This window comes from Phocoena phocoena, chromosome 11, assembly GCF_963924675.1.
Source record: "Phocoena phocoena chromosome 11, mPhoPho1.1, whole genome shotgun sequence".
Classification (NCBI taxonomy): domain Eukaryota; kingdom Metazoa; phylum Chordata; class Mammalia; order Artiodactyla; family Phocoenidae; genus Phocoena; species Phocoena phocoena.
Genome location: NC_089229.1, coordinates 80,124,243 through 80,146,639, shown reverse-complemented (window position 1 = coordinate 80,146,639; position 22,397 = coordinate 80,124,243). Strand labels below are relative to the sequence as shown.

At 36.5% G+C, this 22,397-nt stretch overlaps 1 protein-coding gene across 1 annotated transcript in view; it reads left to right on the top strand.

The window, feature by feature from the left end:
- The window catches only part of BMAL2 (basic helix-loop-helix ARNT like 2), a 73,796-nt gene that overhangs the window by 8,697 nt on the left and 42,702 nt on the right, over positions 1-22,397 (top strand). Inside the window, exons 3-4 of the mRNA XM_065888196.1 lie at positions 15,932-16,082; positions 18,068-18,169. Of these exons, the coding sequence (XP_065744268.1) occupies positions 15,932-16,082; positions 18,068-18,169 (253 nt within the window). The remainder of the gene's footprint in view (positions 1-15,931; positions 16,083-18,067; positions 18,170-22,397) is intronic.

Genomic DNA, 22,397 nt, shown 5'->3' with positions numbered 1-22,397 from the left:
CAGAAACCAGTTCTGTGGTATTCTTGAAAAAAGTGCATAACCTGAATTTAGTCATGAGGGAATAACAGAAAGAGTTAAACTGAAAGACAGTCTATACAATACCTGCCCAGTACCCTCCAAAAATCTCAAGAAAGATGAAAGAAAACCAGATGTTTAAAGAAAACTGAGGACAAATAATAGACACTTAAATGTATCATGTGATCCTGGATTGGATTCTGGACATTAGGGGGAAGATTGGCAAAATTTGAATAAGGTGTATAAATTAACTAATAATACTACATCAGTGTTAATATCCTGGTCTTGATAATTAGACTGGAGTTAAGTAAGACATTACCATTTGGGGAATCTGATTGAAGGGTATATGGGAATTCTTTGTATAATTTTTACAAGTTTGAAATTATTTCAAAATTAAAAGCTTAACGTTTTTTAATTAAAAAAAGATTCAAAGACATTTAACTCAGTTCCTTTTCTTGACTGACACCTTAAGCATCTGCAGTGGTTCATCAACAATGGACTCTTTTTGAATGAAAAGAAATGACAGTATAAGAGGCTTCTGGGACAACATCAAGCGCACTAATATTCACATTATAGGGGTCCCAGAAGGAGAAGAGAGAGAAAGTGGCTGAGAACATATTTGAAGAAATAATAGCTGAAAACGTCCCTAACCTGGGAAAGGGGACAGTCACCCAAGTCCAGGAAGTACAGAGAGTCCCATACAGGATTAACCCAAAGAGGAACAAACCAAGACATATTGTAATTAAAATGAGAAAAATTAAAGATAAAGAGAATATTACAAACAGCAAGGGAAGAGCAATAGCATACAAGGGAACGCCCATAAGGCTTTCAGCTGACTTTTCAATAGAAACTCTGCAGACCATAAAGGAGTGGCATGATATATCTACAGTGATGAAAGGGAAAAACCTAAAACCAAGAATATTCTACCCAGCAAGTCTCTCATTCAGATTGGATGGAGAGATTGAAAGCTTTACAGACAAAAGCTAAGAGAGTTCAGCACCACCAAGCTAGCTTTACAAAAAATGTTGAAGGAATTTCTCTAAGTGAAAGAGAAAAGGCCACAACTAGAAACATGAAAATTATGAAATGAAAAGCTCACCAGTAACAGCAAACACACAGTAAAGGTAAGAAATCATCCACACACAAAGCTTGTAGTAAGGTTAAAAGACAAAAGTAGTAAAATCATCTATATCCACAATAAGCAGTTAAGGGATACACAAAACAATTAGATGTAAAATGTGATATCAAAAACACTAATTATGAGGGGAGGAGAGTACAAATGCAGGGTTGTTAAAATGCATTTTAATTAAGAGACCAGCAACTTAAAACAACCCTAGATAGATAGATAGATAGATAGATCAATAGCTATATAAAAACCTCATGGTACGGGCTTCCCTGGTGGCGCAGTGGTTGAGAGTCCGCCTGCCGATGCAGGGGACACGGGTTCGTGCCCCGGTCTGGGAAGATCCCACATGCCGCGGAGTGGCTGGGCCCGTGAGCCATGGCCGCTGAGCCTGCGCGTCCGGAGCCTGTCCTCCGCAACGGGAGAGGCCACAACAGTGAGAGGCCCGCGTAACGCATAAAAAAAAAAAAAAAAAACCTCATGGTAACCACAAATCAAAAATCTATAATAGATATACACACAAAAAAAGAAAAATGAATCCAAACATAACACTAAAGATAGTCATCATCACAAGAGAAGAGAACAAAAGAAGGGAAAGAAAGACCTACAAAACAACCCCAAAACAATTAACCAAATAGCAGTAAGAACATACATATCAATAATTACCTTAAATGTAAATGGATTATATATGCTCCAGTCAAAAGACATAGAATGGCTAAATGAATACCAAAAAAGACCTGTATATATGCTGCCTACAAGAGACTCAATTTGATTCTAAAGACACACACAGACTGAAGGTGAGGGAATGGAGAAAGGTATTCTGTGCAAATGGAAATCAAAAGAAAGGTGGAGTAGCAATATTTATATCAGGCAAAATAGACTTTAAAACAAAGATTGTTAAAAGAGACAAAGAAAGGCACTACATAATTATCAAGTGATCAATCAAGAAGAAGATATAACAATTGTAAATATATATGTGCCTAACATAGGAGCACCTAAATATATAAGGCAAATATTAATGGACCTAAAAGGAGAAATTGGCAGTAACACAATAATAGTAGGGGGCTTTAACACCCCACTTACATCAATGGACAGATCATCCAGATGGAAAATTAATAAGGAAACTCTGGCCTTAAATGACACATCAGACCAGATGGACTTAATTGTTATATATAGGGAGAGCGTTGCATCTGAAAGCAGCAGAATACACATTCTTTTCAAGTGCACATGGAACATTCTCCAGGATAGATCACATGCTAGGCCACAAAACAAGCCTCAGTAAATTTAAGAAAATTGAAATCACATCAAGCATCTTTTCTGGCCACAATGCTATGAGACTAGAAGTCAACTACAAGAAAAAAATTACAAAAACACAAACATTTGGAGGCTAAACAATATGCTACTAAACAACCAAGGGATCACTGAAGCAATCAAAGAGGAGACAAATGAAAACAAACACATGACAATCTAAAACCTAGGGGATGCAGCAAAAGTAGTTCTAAGAGGGAAGTTTATAGTGATACAAGCCTACCTCAGGAAAGAAGAAAAACAAGTTTATAGTGATACAAGCCTACCTCAGGAAAGAAGAAAAACAACCTAACCTGACACCTAAAGCAACTAGAGAAAGAAGAAGAAACAAAACCCAAAATTAATAGAAGGAAAGAAATCATAAAGATCAGAGCAGAAATAAATGAAATAGGGACAAATACAGAAAAGATCAATGGAACTAAAAGCTGTTTCTTTGAAAAGATAACAAAATTGATAAACCTTTAACCAGATTCATCTAGAAAAAAAGGGAGAGGGCCCAAATCAACAAAATCAGAAATGAAAAAGGAACAGTTACAACTGACACCACAGAAATACCAAGGATCATAAGAGACTGCTAAGAATAGCTCTATGTCAATAAAATGGACAACCTAGAAGAAATGGACAAATTCTTAGAAAGGTGCAAATCTCCCAAGACTGAACCAAAAGGAAATGGAAAATATGAACAGACCAATTACCAGTACTGAAATTGAATCAGTAATTTTAAAACTCCCAAAAAACAAAAGTCCAGGACCTGGTGGCTTCACAGGTGGATTCTACCAAACATTCAGAGAAGAGTTAACATCTATCCTTCTCAAACTATTCCAAAAAGTTGTAGAGGAAGGAACACTCTTGAACTTATTCTGTGAGGCCAGCATCACCCTGATACCAAAAGCAGAAAAAGTTATCACAAAAAAAGAAAATTGCAGGTCCATATCAACTGATGAACATAGATACAAAAATCCTCAACAAAATACTAGCAAACCGAATCCAACAATAGACTAAAAGAATCATACACAATGATCAAGTGGGATTTATCCCAGGGATGCAAGAATTTTTTAATATTCACAAATCAATCAGTGTGATATACCACATTAACAAATTGAAGAATTAAAAACTGTATGAACATCTCAATAGACATAGAAAAAGCTTTTGACAAAATTCAGCATCCATTTATGATAAAAAAAAAAAACCTCTCAGGAAAGTGGGCATAGAGGAAACATACCTCAACATAATAAAGGCCGTATATGACAAACCCATAGCTAACATCATCCTCAGTGGTGAAAAGCTGAAAGCAGTTCCTCTAAGATCAGGAACAAGACAAGGATGCCCACTCTCACCACTTTTATTCAATATAGTACTGGAAGTCCTAGCTACAAAATCAGACAAGAAAAAGAAATAAAAGTCATCCAGATTGGAAAAGAAGAAGTAAAACTGTTACTCTTTGCAGATGACATCCTACTACACATAGAAAATCCTAAAGATGCCATCAGAAAACTACTAGAGCTCATCAATGAATTTGGTAAAGTTTCAGGATACAAAATTAATGTACAGAAATGTTGCATTTCTATACACTAACAATAAAGTACTGGAGAAAGTAAGGAAACAATCCCATTTATCATTGCATCAAAAAGAATAAAATACCTAGGAATAAACCTACCTAAGAGGTAAAAGATCTGTACTCAGAAAACTATAAGACACTGATGAAAGAAATTGAAGATGACACAAACAGAAAGCTATACCATGTTCTTGGATTGGAATAATTAATATTATTAAAATGACCATACTACCCAAGGCAGGCTGCAGATTCAGTGTAATCCCTATCAAAATATCAGTGGCTTTTTTCACAGAACTAGAACAAATAATTTTAAAGTTTGTGTGGAGACACAAAAGACTTCGAAGAGCCAAAACAGTCTTTGGAAAAGAGAACAGAGGTGGAGAAATCACACTCCCTGTCTTCAGACTATACTACAAAGCTACAGTATTCAAAATAGTATGGCACTGGTACAAAAACAGACACATAGATCATTGGAACAGAAAAGAGAGCCCAGAAATAAACCCACACACTTATTGTAAATCTATGACAAAGGAGGCAAGAATATACAATGGAGAAAAGACAGTCTCTTCAATAAGTGGTGCTGGGAAGACTGGACAGCTACTTGTAAAAGAATGAAATTAGGGCTCCCCTGGTGGCGCAGTGGTTGAGAGTCCGCCTGCTGATGCAGGGGACACGGGTTCATGCCCCGGTCCGGGAGGATCTCACATGCTGCGGAGCAGCTGGGCCCATGAGCCATGTCCACTGAACCTGCGTGTCCGGAGTCTGTGCTCCGCAACGGCAGAGGCCATGACAGCGAGAGGCCCGTGTACTGCGCAAAAAAAAAAAAAAAAAAAAAAAAGAAATTAGAACATTCTCTAACATCATATACAAAAATAAACTCAAAACGGATTAAAGACCTAAGTGTAAGACTGGAAATCATAAAATTCCTATAAGAGAACATAGGCAGAATACTCTTTGACATAAATTGTAGCAGTTTTTTTGGATCTGGCTCCGAAAGCAAAGAAAATAAAAGCAAAAATAAACAAGTGGGACCTAGTTAAACTTAAAAGCTTTAGCCCAGCAAAGGAAACCATCAACAAAGCAAAAAGACAACCTACTGAATGGGAGAAGATATTTGCAAATGATATGACTGATAAGGGGTTAATATTCAACATATCTAAATAGCTCATACAACTCAACATAAAAAAAACAAACAACCAGGTTAAAAAATTGGCAGAAGAACTGAATAGACATTTTTTCCAAAGAGGACATGCAGATGGCCAACAGGCACATGGAAAGATGCTCAACATTGCTAATCATCTGGGAAATGCAAATCAAAACCACAATGAGATATCACCTCACACCTGTCAGAATGGCTATCATTAAAACTACCACAAGTAACAAGTGTTGCCAAGGATGGGGAGAAAAGGGAACCCTTGTACACTATTGGTGGGAATGTAAATTGGTACAGCCACTGTGGAATATAGTAAGGAGGTTTTGCAAAAAGCTAAAAATCGAACTATCATATGAACCAGCAATTCCACTCTTGGGTTTGTTTTTTTTTTTTTTTGGCCGTGCCACACAGTTTATGGGATTTTAGTTCCCCAACCAGGGATTGAACCTGGGCCCTTGGCAGTGAAGAGCATGGAGTCTTAACCACTGGACTGCCAGGGAATTCCCCACTCCTGGGTATTTATCTGGAAAAAAACAGAAAACACTAATTCAAAAAGATACATGCACTCCAATGTTCATAGAAGCATTCTTTACAATTATCAAGATACGGAAGCAACCTAAATGTACATCAAGAGATGAATAGATAAAGAAGATATGATACACACACACACACACACACACACACACACACACACACACAATGGACTACTACTACAATGGACTACTACTCAGCCATAAAAAAGAATGAAGTTTTGCCATTTGCAGCAACATGGATAGACTTGGAGGGTATTATGCTAAGTGAAATAAGTCAGACAGAGAAAGACAAATATCATATGATATCACTTATGTGGAACCAAAAAAATAGAACAAACTAGTGAATGTAACCTAAAAAAATGCAGACTCACAGATACAGAGAACAAACTAGTGGTTACCAGTAGGGAGAGGGGAGTGGGGGGAGGGGCACTATAGGAGTAGAGGATTTAGAGATACAAAGTATTATGTATAAAATAAGCTACAATGGTATATTGTACAACACGGAATATTGCCAATATTTTATAATAACTAGAGATGGAATATAACCTTTCAAAATTGTGAATCACTATATTGTACACCTGTAACTTATGTAATACTGTACATCAACTGTACTTTTTTTTTAATTTATTTTTGGCTGCATTGGGCCTTCGTTGCTGCACGCGGGCTTTTCTGTAGTTGCAGCGAGCAGGGGCTACTCTTCGTTGTGGTGCACAGGCTTCTCACTGCGGTGGCTTCTCTTGTTGCAGAGCACAGGCTTTAGGTGTGTGGGCTTCAGTAGTTGCAGCCCGCAGGCTCAGTAGTTGCGGTGCTCGGGCTCTAGGTCCCGTGGGCTTCAGTAGTTGTGGCGCATGGGCTCTAGAGTGCAGGCTCAGTAGTTGTGGCACCTGGGCTCAGTTGTTCCGTGGCATGTGTGATCTTCCCAGACCAGGTATTGAACCTGTGTCCTCTGCATTGGCAGGTGGATTCTTAACCACTGCACCACCAGGGAAGTCCCTCTATCACCTATACTTCAATTTAAAAAAATTTTTTCTTTGGAAAACAAAAAGTAAAACAAAACAAAAACACTGGACTCAAATTTCGCTGGACTAGTTACTTAGCATCATTAAACTTTTGGCTTTCAAACAGATTTCAAATACATTATTTGATTCCCAAAAGAAACCATGAGGTTTGCAGGAAATTACTTCTGTATTAAAGAAACAGGCTCAGATATGTTAAATGACTTGTCCAAAGGAAAAAAAAACACCAGTTTATAGTGTGAAAGCGTCGAATCCTAGACAGCAGACCACCAGGTGCCTCAGCTTACATGTGTAGACCAGATTAAAAAGATTTTGTGAGCACAGACTCTCAGAAGGTAAGAAGCCAAGGCCACTTCCATTTTTTAAGGAAGTCATTTAAATGTTTACATTGAAAAAATGGTTTTTAACAACAAAAATTATTCATGGAATAATTTAAATTTTAACATGCAGCACACTGGCAAGGAAACTAAGTAATGGGACAAAATTTTTTGTTTTTAGAGAAGTATATTTTTTCCATCCTGCCACTGCACCTCTGTGAATCAAATGTGTATGCACATGTATATGTATGTGTGTAAATATATTCTCTCAAGCATAATGTCAAATTGGGCCTAATTTGACATTAGGCCTAAGGGCCTAATGACTATGGGCCTAAGCCACGTGGCTACTTGGTCTCCCTGCTTATGGCTCCTAAGCAGCAGCTCATATCCCACAATTTATTTCCATGCTTGAGGAGTTTGATACTAAATACTTTAAAATATTGTTAGATAGATTGATTACCGTCACCAGGGAGATGCACGTAGAGTGGAGCGAGATTTACTGTGGATCTCATTTTAAATAAAACCACAAACTTCCTTTGTAAAAGATAATCACAATGTATTTTTTCAATCTAAATTCTGCGTTATTTTACTGAGTGTTAAATAACACAAATTACTTTCACCATTGAGAAGTGACCCAATTTGGCGAGGAAAGACAATACCAAAATGTTAAATCATACCTCCGAAATGAGTTATATAAAAGCAGAGTTAAATTTCAGTTCTCAACACATGATCTCATCTACATAAGTATATGTGGAGGCTGAAAGTAAAGTAAACTGGAAGGTTAAAAAGAAAGCTTTACTCTTTAAATTGTGAGTCACCTAACAAATAAAAATCCCCTACATGAATTGTTTCCAAAGAACAGATCCTTTCTTCCAGAACTACGTAGTCCCATTAACCCATCTTTTCCTTTTGTTTACAGAAAGCCCTGTTTTGAATACACTTCTACTGACATAGCTTCATGATGGAACATAGCTAATTATGGGGCAATCCTCCCCCACCCATTAAGGAATATAAAAATAAGCCCCTTAGGTGATTCAGATTTGATTTCATGAAAAGAAGTGTATTATTCTGCCTGCCTAAAGATAGTCCATTTCTTATTTTCAAGGTTAATAAAAAAGAAGGATTAAAACGTGGAGATCGTGACTTCTAGAATGAGAGTCAAAAAGGGGTCATTTTATTTCTGTTTTGAACTTATGTGAGGGAAAGAGTGTGCCTGCTTGAGTCTGTGTTGGGGGGTGGGAGGGAAATGGGAGGGGTCTAATATTACATAGTGAATTTTTCCTATTGATCTGCTATTTAATCTAATAAATTTCCCCACATTTTTCTCTGGAGACAGATGGTGTTCTGCCATTCAAAATACATTAGAACGAAGCCTAGGGGCTGAAACCATAATTAATCTCATGTGGTATCTGATGGTCCCGAATTGGTCCCATGAAGAGAGTCCAGGCCTAAAAGTCTTGGGATATAGTAAATTAGAAACTTCATTCCCAATGATCATTGGTAAAATTATTCTCCTCCCTTCTTTATGGTGAGATCCATTATACCTACAGAGGACTGTAAAAATTACATATGTAGTTTAAAGGATGAAAACAAAACAATTCTCTGTGAACCCACACCTAGGTTAAGAAGTAGAACATGAATTCCGTAGAAGTACCTGTATGGAGGGCAGACAGCAGATGCAAGAGGAACTACAGTCCTGCCGCCTGTGGAACAAAAACCACATTCACAGAAAGATAGACAAGATGAAAAGGCAGAGTGCTATGTACCAGATGAAGGAACAAGATAAAACCCCAGAAAAACAACTAAATGAAGTGGAGATAGGCAACCTTCCAGAAAAAGAATTCAGAATAATGATAGTGAACATGATCCAGGACCTCGGAAAAAGAATGGAGGCAAAGATCGAGAAGATGCAAGAAATATTTAACAAAGACCTAGAAGAATTAAAGAACAAACAAACAGAGATGATCAATACAATAAATGAAATGAAAACTACACTAGAAGGAATGAATAGCAGAATAACTGAGGCAGAAGAACGGATAAGTGACCTGGAAGACAGAGTGGTGGAATTCACTGCTACAGAACAGAATAAAGAAAAAAGAATGAAAAGAAATGAAGACAGCCTAAGAGACCCCTGGGACAACATTAAATGCAACAACATTCGCATTATAGGGGTCCCAGAAGGAGATGAGAGAGAGAAAGGACCCGAAGAAATATTTGAAGACATTATAGTCGAAAACTTCCCTAACACGGGAAAGGAAATAGCCACCCAAGTCCAGAAAGTGCAGCGAGTGCCATACAGGATAAACCCAAGGAGAAACACGCTGAGACACACAGTAATCAAATTGGCAAAAATTAAAGACAAAGAAAAATTATTGAAAGCAGCAAGGGAAAAATGACAAATAACATACAAGGGAACTCCCATAAGGATAACAGCTGATTTCTCAGCAGAAACTCTACAAGCCAGAAGGGAGTGGCATGATATACTTAAAGTGATGAAAGAGAAGAACGTACAACCAAGATTACTCTACCCTGCAAGAATCACATTCAGATTCACTGGAGAAATCAAAAGCTTTACAGACAAGCAAAAACTAAGAGAATTCAGCACCACCAAACCATCTCTACAACAAATGCTAGAGGAACTTCTCTAAGTGGGAAACACAAGAGAAGAAAAGGACCTACAAAAACCCAAAACAATTAAGAAAATGGTAATAGGAACATACATATCAATAATTACCTTAAACGTGAATGTATTAAATGCTCCAATCAAATGACACAGGCTTGCTGAATGGGTACAAAAACAAGAACCATATATATGCTGTCTACAAGAGACCCACTTCAGACCTAGGGACACATACAGACTGAAAGTGAGGGGATGGAAAAAGGTATTCCATGCAAATGGAAATCAAAAGAAAGCTGGAGTAGCAATACTCATATCAGATAAAATAGACTTTAAAGAATGTTACAAGAGACAAGAAGGACACTACATAATGATCAAGAGATCAATCCAAGAAAAAGATATAACAATTATAAATATATATGCACCCGACATAGGAGCACCTCAATACATAAGGTAACTGCTGACACCTATAAAACAGGAAATTGACAGTAACACAATAATAGTGGGGGACTTTTAACACCTCACTTACACCAATGGACAGATATCCAAAATGAAAATAAATAAGGAAACAGAAGCTTTAAATGACATAATAGACCAGATAGATTTAATTGATATTTATAGGACATTCCACCCAAAAACAGCAGATTATACTTCCTTCTCAAGTGCGTGCAGAACATTCTCCAGCATAGATCACATCTTGGGTCACAAATCAAGCCTCAGTAAATTTAAGAAAATTGAAATCATATCATATCAAGCATCTTCTCTGACCACAACGCTTATGAGATTAGAAATGAATTACAGGGAAAAAAATGTAAAAAACACAAACACATGGAGGCTAAACAATACGTTACTAAATAACCAAGAAATCACTGAAAAAATCAAAGAGGAAATAAAAAAATACCTAGAGACAAATGACAATGAAAACACCATGATCCAAAACCTATGGGATGCATCAAAAGCAGTTCTAAGAGGGAAATTTATAGCTATACAAGCCTACGTCTACAAACAAGAAAAATCTCAAATAAACAATCTAACCTTACACCTAAAGGAACTAGGGAAAGAAGAACAAACGAAACCCAAAGTTAGCAGAAGGAAAGAAATCATAAAGATCAGAGCAGAAATAAATGAAATAGAAGCAAAGATCAATAAAACTAAAAGCTGGTTCTTTGAGAAGATAAACAAAATTGATAAACCATTAGCCAGACTTGTCAAGAAAAAGAGGGAGAGGACTCAAATCAATAAAAATAGAAATGTAAAAGGAGAAGTTACAACAGACCGCAGAAATGCAAAGCATCCTAAGAGACTACTACAATCAACTCTATGCCAATAAAATGGACAACCTGGAAGAAATGGACAAATTCTTAGAAAGGTATAACCTTCCAAGACTGAACCAGGAAGAAATAGAAAATATGAACAGACCAATCACAAGTAATGAAATTGAAGCTGTGATTAAAAATCTTCCAAGAAACGAAAGTCCAGGACCCGATGGCTTCACAGGTGAATTCTATCAAACATTTAGAGAACAGCTAACACCCATCCTTCTCAAACTCTTCCCAAAAATTGCAGAGGAAGGAACACTCCCAAACTCATTGTATGAGGCCACCATCACCCTGATACCAAAACCAGACAAAGATACTACAAAAAAAGAAAATTACAGACCAATATCACTGATGAATATAGATGCAAAAATCCTCAACAAAATACTAGCAAACAGAATCTGACAACACATTAAAAGGATCATGCACCATGATCAGGTGGGATTTATCCCAGAGATGCAAGGATTCTTCAATATATGCAAATCAATCAATGTGATACACCATATTAACAAATTGAAGAATAAAAACCATACGATCAACTCAATAGATGCAGAAAAAGCTTTTGACAAAATTCAACACCCATTTATGATAAAAACTCTCCAGAAAGTGGGCATAGAGGGAACCTACCTCAACAGAATAAAGGCAAAAAAAAAAAAGTACCTGTATATCCCTCACTGATTGCACCCCACTTTCTTTTCCCAAAGAGAATTCTAACTTCTGTGTTAGCTGTTCCCTTTCTTTTCTATATAGTGAGGTAACATCTGTAGATATCAGTAAAAACATATTAGTTAGTTTTACCTGCTTTTGAACTTTATACAGTTTTTTAAAAAACATGCTACTGTTTTGTCTGTGACTTTTTTTTTTTTTACCTAGCATCATTATTTTGAGATTCATCCATGCTGAGTATATCAGTACTTTATTCATTTTTGCTATTCTTGGTATTCCATTCAACGAATAAGCAATTTATCCATCTGTTTATGGAAATTATAGTTTCCAGTTCTCATTATTTTTTGTTGTTCAACTGCAAGCAATGCTGTGAATGTATTTCTTGTACATATCTCTTAAGATATATTAAGAAATATCCATATACTTAGAAGTGAAATGCTAAACCATATTATTTGCATGTGTTCTACTTTATTAAGTAATGCAAAAAAGGTTTCCAAAGTGTTGTAGCAATGTACTTTCCCACCAACAGAGCATGAGTGTTCCGTTTCTCTTTCCATTGCTCTGTTTTCTTACTTACACTTGGTATCATCAAACTTTTCATTTGTAGCCATTAGATGGGTATATAGTCTATCACTATAGTTTACTTTGGATTTTCCTGATTACTAATGAGGTTGAGTATCTTTTCGTTTTTGTACTGACAATTAGAATTTCTTTTATGAAGTGCCCATTAAAGTCTTTTATCCAGTTTTCTGCTGGGTTTTTGTGTTGGTCTTTTTCTTAATGATGCAAAGGCATTCTTTATACAGTCTGCATGGTAACACTTTATTGTTTATGTGTGTAACAAACATCTTCTCCTTGCGGTTTTGTGACTTGCGGTTTTATTCTCTTTATAGTGTCTTTTGATCAACGTTAACTTAATTTTAAGAAGATTGAATTGATCAGTCTTTTCCTTTATTGTTTTTAGTTTTTGTTTTGGGAAATTCTTTCTACGCCAATAACAGAGATATTCTTTCTCCTTCAGAGTATTCTCTGTTTATTTTGGCCTTTTACATTTAGGTCTTCAATCCAGTTGAGTTGAATGTTTGTATTTGGTTTGGTTTTTATATTTGGCATATGGCAGTAGGGGATCTGGTTTTATTCTTTTCCATAGAGAAAATCAGTTGGCCCAGGACTGTTTATTAAAAAGCTGGTCTCCTCACATTGATCTGAAAATTCCATCTCTGACATTTAGCAGATATCCATATTTACCTGTCTGGGCTCTCTGTTCTTTTCCTTTGGTCTGTCTCCGCACCAATACCACGCTGTCTTAATTGCCATAGCTTTTTAATGTCTTGATATAAGAGAGGTCCAGTTCTCCCACATTTCCCTTAGCTGTTCATAACTCATGGCACTTCCATGTGCATTTTATATTCAGCTTGTGAAGTCCCACCAAAAAAAAAAGAATATTTTGAGAGGAATTACACATCTATTTTAGGAGAATTGACATCTTTGATATTGAGACCTCCAGTCCATAAGCATGGTGTATGTTTCCATTTATTTGAATCTTTTTCAGTATTTTAAATAAAGTTTTATAATTTTCTCCAGAAAGACCTTGTATACTTTTATTAGGTTATACATTTATTCTAAATACATTTATTCTTTAGGTACTATATATTTTTTGAAGTTATTATAAATTATGTTTTTTAAAATATCATTTTCTTATACTTTGTTGCTGGTGATTAGAAAAGCAGTTGATTTTTATATATTGACTTTACAAACAGCCAACCTTGATACACTCCCTAGTTTTAATAATTTATACGTTGATTATTTTGTGTTTTTTGTATTCTCAATCATGTCATTTCCCAATAATGACAAATTTTTTTCTTCCTTTCCAATTCTTATACTTCATATATTGTTTTCTTGCCTTATTCTACTAGCAGTTCTTCTAATACAGTGTTGAAAGGGGTACTGATAAAAGATCTTGTTTCTGATTGTAAAAAGAATTCTTACAGTGTTTCTTCGTTAATATTTCTGAATCTATTAGGATAATCGTATTTTTCCACTAAGCTGCTATTGTGGTAAATTATATTCATTAATTTACTAATATTAAACCAGTCTTGTGTTCCAGGGATAAAGCTGTCTTGGTCGTGATGGGTTATTCTCTTTATACATTTCTGAATTTTGTTTGCTAATATTTTGTTAAGATTTTTATATCTTTGTTCATGAATGAGATGGGCCTATAGTTATCCTTTATTGTATTGCCATTGTTGAATTTTAATATCAAATTTCTATAAGCCTTATAAAAAGAGTTGAGTTTACTATATATTGGGATAGTATGTGTAAGAAAGAATATAGGAATATGCAGGTTTTTATTTCTCTTTGCTTCATTTTCTGTCAGTTAAAGTTCTCTAGGGACAAATATATGATATATTTATATGTAGAATCTTAAAAGTAATACAAATAAATTTATTTACAAAACAGACTCACAGACATAGAAAACAAACTTATAGTTACCAAAGACAAAGTGGGAGGAGGGATAAAGTAGAAGTATGGGATTAACAGATACTCACTTCTATATATAAAATAGATAAATAACAAGGATTTACTGTATAGCAGAGGGAACTATATTCAATATCTTGTAATAACCTCTAATGGAGAAGAACCTGAAAAAGTACATATATTATATATATGTACAATCGAATCGCTTTGCTGTACACCTGAAACTAACACAATTAGTGTGTCACAATTACATATTGTGAATTGACTATACCTCAATAAAAAAAACTTCCCTACAAATTTTTCCATTTCATCTAAATTTTCAAATTTTTAGAATAATGTTTTTCTAAATTCATGAGAATTTATCTTTTATATCTCTAGAGCATCTAAAATTATGACCCCATCTTTATTCCTATCTTTATTCATTTATTCCCTCTTTCCTTTTTTTGGAAAAATCTTGCCATAAGGTTATTAGAGTTTCCAATGTTTTGGAAGAACCTATGTTTAGCTTTTTTGATCTGTACTAATTTGTATTCTATTTCATTATTTCTGGTATTATTTTAATGACTTTCTCCTAATTCTTTAGATTTATTTTAGTCTTCTTTTCCTAATTTCATAAAATAAATTATTAGCTCATTAAATTTCAATCTTTTTATGGTGTCTAGCATAATTACATTGTAGTCAGAAAATGTTTCATGTGTAATATCAATCTTTTTTGTCCAGTATAAATGCCCCATGGGTACCTCAAAACAAACCACTGGATTTTGAAGCTGCTAGGTATAGTGGTCTATATATGTCTGTCATATCAAGCTTGTCTGTTGTGTGGATCAGATTTCTTATATCATTATTTTTGAATGCTCACTCTTATCAGTTACTGCTAGAGATGTGTTAAAAAGCTCCCACTCTTACTGTAAGATGTATTGCATTCTCCTTGTAAATATTGCTTATATATTTCAGTCTATGTTATAAGGTGCAAATGAGTTTAAACTTGTTAGGTCAATTTTAATATGAGAAATATATTCAGAGAGGCCTACATTTAGACTATAAGTTATTTTTAGTTCAGCGATTCTGATTTTTACATTTTATAAAACATTTAGTAAACTACAGTTTAGACCAAAAGGATTTTACTGTCATATTTAGCAATTCAGGGTTAAAAGTATTCATGTCCCTTAACCTTGTTAACTCATTTCTGGGATGCTGTCCCCCCAAAATAATAATAATAACTAGAAGATGAAAAGAAATAACCAGTAGATAAAAAGTTTTATACACATAGATAAAAGCACCATACATATTTATGATAGTGAAAAAAAACCAAATATACATTCCAACAATAGAAGAGTGGTTAAGTAGCACACAGCTACACGATGGTATATTATGCAGCCATTAGAATCATTTATAAAGAATTTGTGATAACACTGTAAAGTTATTATCACAATGATATGCAAATAATGCAGAGTATACACTATGACTTCAATTACTATGATAACAACTGTAGAAAAAATTCTGCAAGGAAGTAATTCTAAATAGTAATATTAGTTGGTGAGATTTGGTTTTCCCCCTTCCTTTCTACTCTTTTGTGTTTTTCATATTTCCTACAATATCCATATATTTTTTTCCAATTAGATAGGGAAAATAAACTTAAAAATATAGACTGACAATACATTTCTAACTAATATTTGGGTGTACATGATTAGTCTTTCATTCTATGTTATGTTGCTGTTTAGTTGACATTTTAAAATATCAAAGTAAAAAGCCATTTAAAATGTGGGATATGGATATGTATAAAGTAAAAGTCAGTGTTTCAAATAGATGCCTTATTGTGCTTTATGTCTCATAGGTAAAGTGTTCATCGAAGGGAACCAGTGCATTGCTGCCATGGTTTCCAGTCATCTGAGCCCATGGACAAAACCAGCAACTATTGGATCCTTCAGCCCACATGTGACAGAGTTTCCAAGAAAACGAAAAGGGAGTGATTCAGACCCATCCCAGTAAGTGAATTTGTTCCTCTAACCCCAAGAAGTCTTCGACTCCAGGGAAGAAAGAAAAATATTACTTTTTTTTTCTTTTAAAAACAAATTAAAACCTTTAGTTTCTTTTTATTTATTTATTTATTTATTGAAGTTTAGTTGATTTGCAATGTTGTTAGTTTCTGGTGTACAGCAAAGTGATTCAGTTATACATACATATTCTTTTTCATATTCTTTTCTATTATGGTTTATCACAGGATATTGAATATAGTTCCCTGTGCTATACAGTAGGACCTTGTTGTTTATCCATTCTATATGTAATAGTTTGCATCTGCTAGTCCCGAACTCCCAATCCAACCCTCCCCCTCCCCCTCCTTGGCAACCACAAGTCTGTTCTCAATGGCTGTGAGTCTATTTCTGTTTCGTAGATAAGTTCATTTGTGTCATATTTTAGATTCCACATGTAAGTGATATCATCTGGTATCTTTCTCTTCCTGACTTACTTCGCTTAGTATGATAATCTGTAGGTCCATCCATGTAGCTGCACAAGGCATCATTTCATTGTTTTTTACAGCTGAGTAATATTCTGTTGTATATACCACATCTTCTTTAGAAAAAGACTACTTTTTAAATCATTATTTTTAATTACATGGTAATTAAAAATTTGGATAGGGTCAATTATTTATCCACCCAGCTGCCACCTCTGTCATTGACTGATCCAACTCTGAAGGTTATTAGGTATCCAGGAAGGTCAACTGGAGGTTAATTTGCTTAACGTTTATGGTCACAGGAAGATATTTGCCTTCCTAATTGAAATACTTGACTTTGAGGAGAACATCTTCTTGCATGTTTGGCTTACAATAATAATCACCACTTGCTTCTTTCCTTACTTACCATTCGTGTAACAACCAACCCTTGGTTATCTGTGGCGACTTTAATCAAATAAAACTCTTGTTTTCCCTGTTTAGTAAGCCAAGTAGATTATACAATCAATGTTGAGAATACTTACTATCTCCTGGTTCATTTTTATTGCCTAAGGCAGCTTGCAGTCCCAAATATTCTTTAATGACCTCCCCAAGGCTGGGGTTGATCTGGTGGAAGTAATAGGACACAGTAAATATAGCAATCTGGAGCAATTCATTTTAGGCTGGTACTTTATGTAAATCATGAACGAAGGGAAAAATCCTGAGTGGGGAACAGGATGAGGACGTAATGAAACAGCTCTTTATAACTCAGTTCTTCCTAGGACACTTTATATACTTTAGCTTCAGTTTCCAAGACAGCAGATTCAGTGTTATTCAAATATAAGTACCAACGTACTTCCCAAGACACATATAAATGACTTGAAGATTATCTGCTGCTTTTGGTTGTCTGTATTCTCTTAGTCTCTTCCAATAATGTGGATGATTGTAAATAACTACAGTTGATCAAGTGACAGTCTATCTAGAACCGTTTGCTGTGCTACATCCTAGGCTATCAGTTAGTTAGTCCCCATTCACCTCGAGCTAGAAGTGATTGTCAGTCCTTCTTTATTTTCTTTAGGATCATAAGCACCGTTGTTCTTTCTTAATATCTAAATAAGAATGTGGCTTTCAAGTGAGAACTAGAGTCACATGATTTTACGTGACGTAGGGGCATGGTTGAGACCTTATAGTGGTTTTGAGAGTGAATGGGAAAATGAGGGCAGTGACACAGGAAATACTAGAAACATGCAAAGTAATGACAGATAATGATTTTTTTGGCAGAAGGCAACACTAGAGATTATTTAGTCAATTACCCGCATTTTAGAAAATGAAGCAGCTGGAACTCAGAAATATCAAGTGCCTTGCCCAACATTATCCAGCTAGCTGGAATGCCTGATTGTCAGTGCGGTAGTTTCCTCATTACACCCTGGTTCCTGTTTCTCTGCAACTGGAAGGGAGGGTGCTTCTAGCACATGAGAACAGCCATGCTGTCCATTTTCCAGCATGTCTGGTAGGGGTGACCCAAGGCCTCCCTCCTTCCAGGTCAGGAATCATGAAAGAAAAAGTGGTGGAAAAACTTTCTCAGAATCCCTTTTCCTATCTCCTTTCAACAAGGGTAGAAATACCAGCATCCAGTGACAGCAGGTAAGTCCTGGACTATCATTTGACATAATTCCTACTTGAAGACGGCATATAGTAGCAGCAGAAAGAGAGCGTACACCCTACTGATTTGCCCATTATCTATCCCAGAGCTTCTCCATTCTGCCCCAATCCTTCTTTCATCCCACCATTTTCCATTCTCTCTAATGAAACGAGGGATGTCAAAGTACTTTATGGATTTTACGAAGTACTGACTGTATAGCATCCTTCCCAGAGACTCGGGGCATGAAGTTGATTTCATTGGTGGAGCCTCCAAGTGTTGGATATATTTAAACAAAGAAGAATATATGAGAAGGTTCACCCTTTCTGCAGCACTGTTGGGTTTGAGTGGAGAGCTGGTTCTTTAAAACAGTCATTGATGAAGATACCCTGGAATGTAGTCATTAACATTTACTGAGTACCTGCTATATGATACCCAGTAGACCAGGTGGGAGACACACAGATAAGATACAAGAAACTTGTACAAATGGGAAAGATACACATAGTTATTGCACATCATGATAGCTTCCATAAGGGGGACCCTAGGTATTATGGCAACAAGGAAAGTTGGATATTTATATAATATTGGGATCAGAGTGAAGGACAGCTTCCTGGAGATGTTGACTTAAGCTAAGTTTTGAATGAAGGATGGAAATGAGGCATTCAGAGCAGGAGTAGAGAAGGTACTTTAGGCAGAAGGAACAGCTGTGCAGAAGCACAGAGTATGAAGCAGCGCACCGCTTGATCAGGAAACAAGTGGTTGTCACAGTAGAGCAGAGGGCACACCAGGAGGTGAGGTGGGTGGGCTATGAGACTTGAGGGGTAAACATGGACTAGGTCATGAACCTCTGCGGAACTAAAGCGTCTGAAAAGTGTCTTTGCTAAAGAATCTGAAAAGTGTCTTGAATGCAGTAAGGAAAATGGAAGGATTTTAAGCATGAGAAGAGCTTGATCAGATTACATTTTAAAAACTTTGCTTGCCTTTGCACTTTTTAAAAAAACGTTTTATTGTAGTAAAATATATGTAACATAAAATTTGCTGTTTTAACCACTTCTAAGTGCACAATTAAGTGGCATTAATTACAGTCATGGTGTGTACAACCATCGCCACTGTTTCTGAAACTTTTTCATCACCCCAGTCAGAAACACGGTACCCACTAAATAGTAGTTCTCCATACCCCCTTTCCCCCCAGCCCCTGGAAACCTCTAGCCTACTTTCTAGCTCTAAGAATTTGCCTGTTCTAGACATTTCACATAATTGGAATCATACAATATTTGTCCTTTTGTCTCTGGCTTATTTCACTTAGTGTAATGTTTTCAAATTCCACCTACATTGTAGCATGTATTAGGATTTCATTCTTTTTTACAGCTAAATAATATCCCATTGTATGTATATACCACATTTTGCTTAACCATTCACTTTTTGGTGGATATTTGGGTTGTGCCCACTCTTTGGCTATTGTGAATAATGCTGCTATGAACATTGGTGTACAAGTATCTGAGTCCCTGCTTTCGACTCTTTTGGGTATACACCTATGAGTAAGATTGCTGGGTCAGATGGTAATTGTTTTTTCTTTTTTTTGGAGATTCATCAGTTTTTAAAATTAATTATTTACTTTTGGTTGCATTGGGTCTTTGTTGCTTGTGTGCGGGCAAGCGGGGGCTACTCTTTGTTGCGGTGCGCGGGCTTCTCATTGCGGTGGCTTCTCTTGTTGCGGAGCATGGGCTCTAGGCACACGGGTTTCAGTAGTTGTGGCATGCGGGCTCAGTAGTTGTGGCTCAGGGGCTCAGTAGTTGTGGCTCGCAGACTGTAGAGCACAGGCTCAGTAGTTGTAGAGCATGGGCTTAGGTGCTCCGCAGCATGTGGAATCTTCCCAGACCAGGGCTCGAACCCATGTCCCCTGCATTGGCAGGCGAGTTCTTAACCACTGCGCCGCCAGGGAAGTCCCTCAGATGCTAATTCTATGTTTAGTTTTTGAGGAACCACCAAACTGGTTTCCACAGTGCCTGCACCATTTTACGTTCCCACGAGAAATGTGTGAGGGATTCAATTTCTCCATTTTCTTGCTGGCACTTGTTATTTTCCATTAAAAAAAAAGTTATCATAGTAAGTGTGAAGTGGTACAGATTTATATTTTGAAAGGACCACTCTGGAAACAGCATGGAGGATGGGCTGAAGGAGGAAAATCCAGCAGGCAGAGAAAACAGCTGAGAGATGTTCGCTAGGGAATAGGATTTTCTGCGCATTGGTCCAAGAGAGTGGCCCTAGGCAGGAAGGGCATGGAAAGGGAGGGACACATGGCACATTTAGAAGATAGAATCTCTAAGATTTCTTGCTTGTTCATGGGGGAGAGCGGAAATGTAAGAAGCATCCAGGTTTTCTGACTTGGACACCTGGATGGAGGATGGTATTTTCGTTCACAGAGGCTGAGGGAAAGATGATGAGTTCAGTTTTGGCCACAATGAGAGTGAGATGTTTATGGGATCTTCAAGTAGGTGGATGGATATGAAGGTCTGGAACTCAGGGTTGAGGCCTGGCCCGGAGATGGAGATTCAGACACCATTAATGTACAGAGAGCAAGTGGACTGGCATGGATGCATGTATGGAGTGGGAAGACTGGGGGGCTCAGGGAGGAGGGGACGCCTACCCAGAAGGTGAGGAGACAAGGCTCTGAAGTGGGAGCAACGTCTCAGAAACCGAAGGAAGAAAATTTTAAAGAGAGAAAGGCATAGAAAGCAGCAAATCTGGGGCTTCCCTGGTGGCGCAGTGGTTGAGAGTCCGCCTGCTGATGCAGGGGACACGGGTTCGTGCCCTGGTCCGGGAAGATCCCACATGCCGTGGAGCGGCTGGGCCCGTGAGCCATGGCCGCTGAGCCTGCACGTCCGGAGCCTGTGCTCCGCAACGAGAGAGGGCACAACAGTGAGAGGCCTGCATACCACAAAAAAAGAAAGAAAGAAAGAAAAAAAAAGAAAACAAAATCTGGAGGCTGTTTTGACCGTATTTGCTTCCAATTTTGTTTGTGTTTCGTTGATTTAGGGATTCAAAATGCAGTGAAAGTAGTTTTCAAGGAAAGCTTGCACTGTGTTTTGAAAAAATTGTTACTGTAATATAAGATGCGACACTAAGAAAATGCATCTAAGTAATGTGAATGTTATTAATATCAGAGAGCTTATTAAAATTCATAAATAAAATATTATGACTGTAGACCAAATGCCAGCATGGAGAAAAATACAAAGAGCAAATTTACTAACTATCTAGGTGCACGCTGCAAACAAAGAAATGAATTATATGCCTAACAACGTCGTGCCTTTATTCTATTCTGCAAGGGACCATTAAATAAAAGTGTATTTGGATTTCCTAAGTACAATAGGTTTGGATTTCACCAAGGAGTCAAGTTCAGTCAGTGAGTTAATTTGCTAAAACACGTATAATCAAAGCAAAAGCATGATTTAAAACAGCCAAACTTTACCTTTTGAGATTGAAGTAATGTATAGGTATATATAATTCCAGACCATTAGGAAGAAAATCATTCATCTATATAATTATTTTCTGTTTTAGTCCATAAATATGAAGTCAGGCAGAAAAGAGAAAAGAAAAAAGAAGCTGACTTAATCTAACCCTTTCTTTTGCTTCAAAGAAGCTGTTTAATTTTATACCATAGAGCAGGCTGACAATGATAAAGGCATAGAGGAAGGTACACCAACCAGCACAGAATAAGTTTCACTGGCCTCCTGTTAGGTCTGTGACCTTGAGTGGTCATTAACCTTACTGGGCCTCAATTCCTTCATCTGTAAAATCGGGGATAGTAATAACTACATGATTCTTAAATGCTGTGAGAATGAAATAACACATGTGAAAATATTTTTGATAAACTATCATCAAAGCTATTTATTTAGACAGTGATAAGGAAAAGCATCCTTTGATTAAGGTTTTGTCTTAGTGGTCCTTTTTTATTTGGAATATTTATATGCATCTGTTCATAAATTTTATTAACTTTTCTATAAGCAGCATATATTTATCTTTTGTAAGCAAAAAATATTCTTGAAACCTCAAATAAAATACATCACATGAATAAAATAGTTCAAAGGTAGGTCAGACTTTTTTCAAAGCCTGGAAAATGATCATTGTTGAGTCTTCTAAGGGAAATTTGGCAAGATGAGTCAGAAGCCTTAAAATAGTTATCCGTAAATTGTTTGTCTAAGGGTTTATCCCAGGAGAGTCATCAAAGATGCA